This window comes from Hevea brasiliensis, chromosome 2, assembly GCF_030052815.1.
Source record: "Hevea brasiliensis isolate MT/VB/25A 57/8 chromosome 2, ASM3005281v1, whole genome shotgun sequence".
Lineage (NCBI taxonomy): Eukaryota > Viridiplantae > Streptophyta > Magnoliopsida > Malpighiales > Euphorbiaceae > Hevea > Hevea brasiliensis.
Window position 1 is genome coordinate 18,626,285 of NC_079494.1, and position 10,413 is coordinate 18,636,697.

General features: G+C 30.2%; 1 protein-coding gene across 1 annotated transcript; it reads right to left on the bottom strand.

The window, feature by feature from the left end:
- Positions 1–3,382: 3,382 nt before the first annotated feature.
- Positions 3,383–7,982, bottom strand: LOC110671155 (amino acid transporter AVT1H). Its single transcript, XM_021833530.2, has 3 exons — positions 7,633–7,982; positions 5,738–6,345; positions 3,383–4,232 (listed from the first exon to the last, which is right to left on the bottom strand). Exons 1-3 carry the CDS (start codon positions 7,898–7,900, stop codon positions 3,693–3,695), a joined length of 1,416 nt encoding a protein of 471 aa, XP_021689222.1. The 5' UTR covers positions 7,901–7,982; the 3' UTR covers positions 3,383–3,692.
- Between the last annotated feature and the right edge of the window lie 2,431 nt (positions 7,983–10,413).

The window sequence follows — 10,413 nt, forward strand, 5'->3', positions numbered from 1 at the left end:
TTCAACCCTAGCCACCATCTCCTCTCATCTAAACCATGATCAATACATCACTAGAACACCACAAAACAAATAAACAAGTTAGTACTTAATCAAATAAAGTGAAAAAAAAAATTAAATAAGCAAATTAAATAAAACAAATTTGCCTTTTTCTATATACAGGCTGTAATGAAGAAAAATGCACAAAAAATAGTAAACATACATAATAATTGATGAAAGTTTATGTGAGTATTCCTAAAACATCATATGACCACTTAGCAAAGAGAAGCCAAACAAAAAGGACAACTAATAAAAATAAAATTGAATTTTAAAACTAATGTTTGTCAAATGTATCTAGATTTTGCACACTTATTTTGCAAAATGTTTGCAAACAAAACCATATAGAATTTGAAGAAACTCAAAACACAAAAAGGATAAAGGATATCTTGAACTCAATTGTTGATTCAAGAATCACCTAAAAAGGTGAAAGCTTCATTGAGTTATGCCCCTGCAAAGTTTGCATATGTACAATCAGATATAAAGATTTGAAAAATCATAACTCATAAACCATAAATCAGATTAAGATGAGCCAAACATGAAAATTCCATGGTTTTCATTTAAAATCTAGTAAAAATATTTATAGGACAAGAAAAAGTTGTCTAACTATGACTTTTAAGCTATGTAGTAGCAATTCATATTAGAAAATTACATAGAGTGTGCGAGCTTGCCCTGAAGCTATGTTCAAATCCAATAACGTATATGACTCAAAGAAACTTATAAGTACTTAAAAGAGATGTGAATTAGATGTTCTACATTTTTATTCTATGTCTCTTATAAGTTCTTACCTTTAGGAATTAAAAAATAATAATAATAACAAAAAGAAAGGTAGAAGAAGAAGGAGAGAGAAAGGTGGCACGTGGTGTGGCTGCTATGGGGGAGTGTGGAGTGTGGGAGGCTATAGAGATAGTGTTGATTTATTTAGGTTTGGCCAAGATGTCTATTTAGGGCTTTAGAGGAGGTATATATGGAGGTTTTACTATTCAAGAAGACCAAATCCTAGCCTAATTAGGAAGAGCTTGACTTTTTAACCAAGCTTCCTAACTAGGTGATTTGGCTTCCCAAAAGGTGAGATACTTCCCCCCTCCCCCTTTTTCTCTCTCTTTATCTATTTCGGCTAAAGGAGATATGTTGCCCTATTTTATATTTTCTTTTATTATTTTTATTTATTTACTTCCTCAGTAGTGAGATTTTCTCCCAAAGAGCAAGATTCAGTCTAGTAGCACCATAAACCTACCCTCGTTGGCTGAATTAGGCATAAAGCAAGGTCCTAATGAGCCTTTCTTTAGTTGGCTTTTCCCTAGAGCTCCTTCTGGTCTAACTCAGCCTACTGATGCTCTGGTTTGGGTCCAACTGAAGGACAAGAGGTCCATGCCTTGCTTAAAAGCCTGCTACACTCCCTAATCTATTTTTATCTTTTAATAATTTTCTATTTTTTATTTTATCTTCTATTAACCTATTTATTTTTTTAGATATGTAAAACACCTTATTTCATTTCTTGAAGCCTTTCAAAGCCCTTGAAGCCTTTCAAAGCTTTTCCTTACTGTCTTAGATATGTAGGTTCTATAGGGTAACAAAATTAAGGGTCTACAATCAGTTGAAACGTGAACTTGAGATGAAGGATTTGGGTGCAAAAAATATTAGGGATGGAGATACACAAGGATAAAAGTGCAGGAAAGTTGCATTTATTACAGCGAAAGTACATTGAGAAACTACTTGAGCAGTTTGAAATACAGAGTTGCAAGCCTGTAAGCACTCCTTTAGCAGCCCATTTCAGGTCATTTATAGAGTTATCACCACATATTAATAATGATAAGGGGCATATGTCTCATGTTCCTTATGCTAGTACAGTTGGGAGCATCCTGTATGCCATGGTCTACACTCGATTAGACATTTTACATTTTGTCAGTGTTGTAAGCAGGTTTATGGGAAATCCTAGAAAGGTTCATTGGTAAGCCTTAAAATGGATTCTACGTTTTCTCAAGGGTATTGCAGATGTTAGTTTAACATATCAGAGGAATAATGACACAAGTTGTAGTCTTATTGACTTTGTGGACTCAAATTACACAAGTGTTTGGATAGAAGGAAATCTTTGATAGGTTACGTTTTCTCTCTGTTGTTGTGCCATTAGTTGGAAAGCAGTTTTGTAGTCCACAGTTGCATTATCTATAATGAAAGATGATTATATGGCAATGACAGAGATAGTGAAGGAAGAAGCATTATGGTTCAGAGGCTCGATTGATGATCTTGGCTTACAACGGAATACAATTGTTGTGTATTGTGATGCCTAGAGTGCTATACATTTGACTAAAAAATCAAATACATCATGAAAGGACCAAGCATATGAATGTTAAATTTCACTTTATCTGGAATATCAAATTTGAAGGAGCTATTTCAGTGACAAAAATTAGTTCAATAGATAATCCAGCAAATAGGATGACAAAGCCTATCCCTATAATCAAGTTTAAGCATTGCTTAGACTTGATTAGTGTTTGCAATAACTGAGAGTTAACTAGTAAGGTGGAGGCAATTGAAGAATTTTCTAATATTAGTGATTGAGCAATTCAAATTAAGGTTGAGATTTGTTATTGAATGTCTCAAATTGTTGACCACATTTAAGGCAAGATCTTCAATAAAAGTCAAGATTTGCCATGGCCCAAGCTTTGCAAAATTCTCATGTTTATGGGACCACTTCATGGCTATAAGTAGCCATTCTTCCTCGTCATTCTAACAAGAAAAGAGACAAGGAGTGGTTGTGAAGAGAAAGAGCCAAGTAGAGTAAAGTGAGAGTGGAAAGAGAAAATTTCGTAAGTGAGAAGGGTTGAAATACTTGTGAGATTTGGATTTAATGGATCAATTGAGTCAGGAGAGATTAAATTGTCTTCACAAATCTCTTATTTTATTGATAAAAATTTTTTTATTATTTTTACTCGTTATCGTATACTTTATTGGTGAATCACATTAAATTTCTATGTACTTTTATGCTATTTATTTCTAGCCGTTTTATTTTTCTACTGAGCTAACTGATAAAGTTTTCTGGTGTCATTTTCGACACCGTGGGAATTGTCATTTGAGTGCAAGAGATATGGTAGAAAATGAGTTTAAAAAATTTTTAAAAATAAAAGTGATTTCAATATTCTTATTGTATTAACAAGCATGTGATAAATAGTCCAAAAATTTATCCACCCAAAAATTTAGTGTTTTTAAAAATTAAAACTATAAGAAATAAATAGATCATGATATAAATTACCAAAATTTTAAAATAAAACTCATATATCAATTTATGTATTCTGCCTCCTGGTTTACATGAATAACAACTTGATAATGATAAGAAGGAATAACAAGTTGCTAACCTTAACCAGAAAATTTTATATATAAGATGTTAAAGTGGACTTGTATCATAACAAGAAAATTTGTAGATGCCCCTTCACTTAATTGGGGGTCCAATCATCATTTTCAAAATACAACAACAAGAAATATCATGCATGCAAGGCCTCAATATACTTGAAACAAGAGCAACTCCTTATCAAATATGTCTTGTTAAATTTAATTGGCAGCAATAGGAGGCTCCATTATTTTTGCATATATATGGTATAAGATAATTGGAGAAGGCGTGCAAAAATCCAGTAAATTACAATCCTTGAAACTTTGCTTCATCTTCAGGTTGAGTGAGCTCTTATCAGAGTGGCTATGAGCAACCTTGACGAGGATATGGTGCCAACAGTTCCAAGAATAAAGCCAAATGCAATAAGCGTAATATTAAGGATTAGGAGAGGTTTAGATATGTGAGGCCAACAAATCTTGGTGTAAAAGGCACAGGGGAAGACTATGCAAATACTGACACTGACTAGGGAGCCAGTAAGGCCAAGAACATGCTCGAAATATGGCACGGAGAGTGCCAGGGCTAGGATCACAATTAGCAAAATTGAACCCACAACTCCTCGTACGACCACCTTCATCCTAGGACTCAAAGAATCGGGGAGACTGTGCTCAAGCTGGATGGCGAATGGTGCAAATTCGAGGGCATATTTTGTCATGGGTGTTAGGACTGTAGCCCATAGAGCAATCTTTGTGACGATAAGCTGTCGAGGCATGCTGAGAGTTATCTGAGAACTGACTTCTGGGCCAAAGAGTTTGGCACCCATAAATGCTAGAGCTGTATAAAGTGTGGTTACCGATGCAAAGCTCACTATAGATGCCTGAAATCATCAAATAATTAAACTTAAAATTTTATTCGTATACACATCTATTCAAAGTGTTGTGGAATATGCTATTAGATTAAAGCAAGTGAGGCAACCAATAAGTTTTAGTTGAGTAGTTTGTCTCCATGCTTATGAGTTCTTGAATTCAAATCATAGTTGAAGGCAATTATATCAAAATTATTTTAAAGAGACCTTCCATTTCATAATTAAACAGTAAATGGAGGATTAGAAGCTGATACCCCCTCCTTGCAATATCTTTTAAAGTGAATGAGAATATTGATCATGTTAAATACGATTTTACCACCAATAGATATTATCAATAATAGTTGACATTCTTAAATGGGAGTGAATAAGTAAAATTTAGAAACAAGTCAACCATCCCCTAAATAATCTTAAGAATTTTTATTTTATCTATAAATAATAATCTGTTTTCATTAAATTTCATATACAAAAAGCATCTACTTGCATTAAATTGAAAATGACATTTAGAAAAAGTTCCAATATCTATTTTAGGATAGTTAAGATTAATTGGATAAATATAAGAAGTCAAATTTTCAATAATATGTGGTCCTGGCCAAAAATCAATTCGTTTCCTAAACAGGATGGAGATCGGCTCGAATCAAATTTAAGATCAGTTCAGGTCAATGGTATAGTGAATTAGTTTGATTTTTGAACCGGATTATAGAGGGCAGATTAGGGCTCCATCCTGAGGTCCTCAACCGAAACCGAATTGAAACCAACAGTTTGAACCGCTGATTACTATGCAATTCAAATCAGATTTAAAAAGAAATAGATGGCAGATATATAGGTGCCACATGGAACAAATAGTTTTCAAGGTAAAATCAAAATCATCAAAAATTAGAATTAAAACAGCTTTTGAATAAATCAAAATCGGATTGAAATCGATTAAAAATCAGAACCAATTGAAACCAGACTGATTCAATTTGAGTTTGATTCACTCCCTCCCAGGACCTAGACCGAATCGGTGGCCAAATCTGCTAATATGAGAGTCTCCACACCAAAAGCAACTTCATATGTCCAAAATGAAGGCATAAATTCAATAGACAATACGACACAATAACAAAGTAGGATATACTAGTTTGCCAAAACCTTGATTTTGACATTAAATGATAGAGTTATGGGGTTCGAATCCATCCTCCTGAAAAAAGTTATGCTTGGAATAAGTTATTCTCAAAATAAACTCAATTTTTTCTTTTTAAATACCATTGGCTTCAGCTGAGAGTCGAATTTGAGGCTTCACAATTCTAAAGAGGGTTGTAGTATAATTGGACTAAAGCTCTTTAGTCACTACTCTTTTTTGATAGAACTATTTACTAATTAGATCACTAACCATACAGATTCCTATGAGAGCAAACTTAACGATTGTATATAGTTAAAAATAAAAAATAAAAAAAAAATTATTAAATTGAATCTCAGGTAAGTACTTAAAGCTGGTAATTAAGGACACATCTTTTAGAACCAACATTAGAAATCAAAAGTACCTTGGTAAACTTGGATGGATCCTTCATGGATTTGTACAAGTTGGGGAAAACAATATGGCCAGCATAACTGAAGATATAGAGGCCAGATATGGCAGGAATCTTTTGGAGCCTAAGCACTGGTATTCTATGATTAGCTTTCAGACCTCCAAAGACAGCAGTGAAAGCCACAGAAGTGAAAATAACAAGTGACATTAGGATACCCCCAGATGAAAGAAGAGATATGGTAGAGAGATTTCTTAGCCACAAACTAGGAAGTGCTATTAGAACTGCCATCATGGTTAGCAACTGAGATTTTGATAATTTGAGCCATGGCAAACTAAGTCTTGTCCCTGAAAATACTGTTATAATGTTATCATGGAGAGAGATGGTGTAGGATACGAGGGCCATGAAAATTTCCATGTAGATGAAGGTTAAAACTAAAACTCTTCCTTTGCTCCCAAATGATTCTTGTCCAATATCTGCGTAGCTTCTTGACTTGGGATTCTTGTCAAGACATTTTCCAAGCAGATGAGAACTGTATGCACATATTATTCCTAGCCCAATAAGCAAGAATGCAGAAGTCCACCCTCCATTTTCTAAAGCATATGGGGTTGATAACTGCCCAAGACCTGTAATATTTAGGAAATTTAAATCATTTTTTTTATTTTTAACAAAATAAATTAATTAGAACTTTTTTTTTTAATTGAAAGTTTACTATGAACTATAATTATAAAAATTTATTGAAGGCACATGTAGATCTCATTCTTATTTCAATATATGTTCACTTTAGAATTTTATATTTAGGAAATTAATAATTATAATGTGCAAATGTTTGTATATAACTACACCAACATGTATGCATCTGTCTTTATATATATATATATATATATATATAAGACAGATATATGCATCCATCTAATTCAATATTTAACACTGCATAATTCTACTTCAAAACATGTCAATCCCATTAAAAAACAAAATTTCCAAAATTTTTATTGGTTGAAAAAATAAAATAATTTAAATTCCTTTTTTATAAAGAAATATTTTATACACACTAGTAATAATTTTTCATAATTAAATATATACAATCTTTCATAAGCAGGTCACGTAGATCGATCATTATATTAAATAAAATAAAAATAATATTTATTATAGTGGAATTCATGTGGATTGAAACAATATAATTATAAATTAATTTTTTAAAAACCTATTTTTTTATAAGCATCCTCTAATTAATAATTGACACAATATGATTGTATTTCAAAATATGATCAACCCCATTAAAAACCGAATTTCCTAAATTCTAATAGTTGAAAGTATAAAATAATTTATACACCTTTTTTATAAATAAATAATTTATACACCTGTGTATAAGTAAAAAAAAATTTTCATAATTAAATATATGACAACCTATCATAACGAGATGCACATAAATCGACCATTAAATAAAACAAGAATAATTTCTATATTCATCCTTACTTATTATTACAGGATTTATAGGATTTACGTGGATTGATCATTATTAATTATTAAAATAAAGAAATTTTCATTTAGACCTAGAATATAATGAACTCAAGACATTATATATATATATATATAATTAAACTCACATTTAAAATAGGTGAGATCTACATAATGTCTTATGAAAAAATTATAAGGTACATTTTATGCATATACACCATCTCTTAAATTGTGTGCGACCCACTTTTTATATTATAAGAAATATCCACTTTTTTGTAAGAGAGAGATACTATTTTTATGTGCATGAAAAGTATTCAATAATGTTCCTATCTTGATTATACTATAAACTTGACATAGACAAGAATTGCTGATTGTGCATAATTTAAGTTGTGCACTAACCTACCAGCATAAAAGTTATTACCAAACACATTGCAATATAGAGGGACGTTATTTACCTATTAGCATTCCGATCATGTTGATGACAGCATGAGCAAAAGAACTATTACCCTCAGCTTCCACTCCATCAACTGCGCTCTTTAAATCTTCCGGTCTACTATGACAGTTACAGGCTTTATTTTCCTCTACACAAGTTTCACAAACAACCCATTTAGCAGCCAAGTTCTTACCATGCACCGACTCACTAGCCACTTGATTCCGACGAGACAAGCATTCTGATTCAGAGCAAAATAACTTTCTGACGAACCACCCTACCTTGGCCAACATAACTCAAATCTGGGTTTTGGCAAACAAAATATCTGTAATAATGTTAGCTAGGCACTCAAGTTTCAATAGATAGTTAACCTTGCTATAGAATCCAAGAGAAATGAAATATTTATAGCCTGAGAAAAGGATTACTTGTAATAGTGCTTATCATAGTTTGTCAGAATCTATCTGTATGAGTTGAGATCTTTGTTCGGTGATATAAGAAAGAGAGAGTACTTAATTCTAAAAGAACAGAAGAAAATAGATACACGTAAAGCTATTTACCATTTGAAAGAATCTAGTACCTCCCAAGATGTGAATGTTGAGTTGTGGTCTCCACAAGTGCGTATGAAATTTGGCACAAGTGCCTGAGTGCATTTGGCAAATGGAACAAGTTGCTTTCCCTCAACTGTCTGAGGAATTGTCATTTTAGAAATACATACAGTCCGGTTCCTAGCAAATCAGATACTTCCATGATTCCATGATGGGAATCAATTGATGACTGCAAAATTCCTGGGATGCATGTAGGAAGACGAAAGCTTATTGATTTAAAAACTTTCCTTCATATAATTTATTATATACTCAAAATATAAATATATAGATTTCACATATTTTATATATAATTTTGTTTTGTATTTATGATGAATCAAATTTAAAAAAAAAAAAATTTCTCGAAGACGATCTATACAAAGAATATAATTTTTTTTTTAAGTTTTTATAATTAATTCTAATTGAAATTCGATCTCTCAACCTCATAACCCGCGAGACGAATGCAATATCAGCAAGCTAAAGCTCATCGTTAACATAAGGAATTTGAAAGTCTACGAATTATTACTGAGCATAAAACTAACCCAGTCATTCTTAGCCAGATATGAGATGAGGCCCTATTAAAGCTTCGTAATGCGAGATATATGGAACCTCAAAAATTAATACAAAGCGGTAAAAGCTTTGAATAGAGGGAGGTCTCACAATTTAGTTCGTCTCATTACAATTTGCCTTCTGCAGTTAATTAGGCCATTATTACTAGTAAACTCGCTAAATGTCTGCAGCGGATTTATTAATTTTTAATTTTTAATATTCAAATTATTAACATATTTACATTTAAAATTAATAAATATAATAGAAGAAATATAAATGTAATATTACATAAATTGTTAAAAGACATGTATACAAAATGAATTAAAAATATATAAAATGTTAACAAAATAATTATTGGCGCAAACTTAAATAAAAAAAAATATTATAAATAAAAAAATAACTATAAAAAAATATTTTCATTTAAAATTTTGAAATAAATTCTTTTTAAACATGATACTATCAATTAATATACTTTAATTTTTAGGGAATTATCATGTTTTTGCACATAGCTAATAATAATTTTCATTATATATATATATAGATATATATTTTAATTCTAATACGTTAAAATAAAGTAATATTTTAAATCTATTATTCATTACTCTATATTTTATTTTTCTTATTTTTATGTACATTAAACTTTTTATTACTCAATTTTTTTAATAAATATTTCGTAATAAATTCTGTTGTAAACTCCACTGTAATCCCTTGAAGAGCCTTGTAGTATACTTTGACCCTGAACTAGGAAAACTATACATGTCCTACGTAAAATTAAATGTATATAAAATAAATATACTTTTATATATTATAACTTCCCTACAAGTAATAACTACTTATTATAGCATTAAAATCTCTCTCTTTACATATGTAACCCTCAACTTGAAAATCTATATATGAATGAAAGCTGAAAACGAAGAAAATGTCTTAAAATGAAGCCACCTAACTTGATAGAAAGTACTTTTAAAAATGGCATGTGGCATAAACTTAAAAAAAGTCTGGCTAGTAGTTTACAAATGAGAAAAAAAATAATTTATTAATCAAATTATTTTAAAATTTAACTCAGTTGGTATTTATATTTAAATTTTAGAAATATGTATATAATCCTCAAGTTTAAAAGTTTTCTCATGTAATTTATTGCAAGTAGGCCATTAAAAATAAAAATTATCTAAATAGTTGTGCTAAAATACGAAGCTATTTCTATTTGTTCCCTATAGAGTATAGCCAATTAAGTTGCATATGATACGATGGTAGTTGTAAAAATATTATATTATGAAAGAATATTTAAACAAAAATAATCAATATTCATTTGAGAAATAAAATTTTACTTTGATTTAGATGAAAATAGATTTTTTAAGATTTTAATATAAATTTAAATTGCATTTACTATTATTAACAAAATAGTATGATTTTAAAAATATATAATATGAAAAATATTCAATTATATTATTAAAATAAAATAATAAATAATATGTTTAAGCGTCGGTAAAATGACTATTTAATATTTTAATAATAATTTAAAGTAACTGAGTAACTAATTAATAAAAAATTAAAAAATAATGAATAATTAAATTAATGATATTTTATAAATAAATTATCACGTAAAATATATCAAATGGCAAATTCTTTTCTTAGAATGTCACATAGAAAGAACTTGGAAGAGTTTAACTTACTTTATG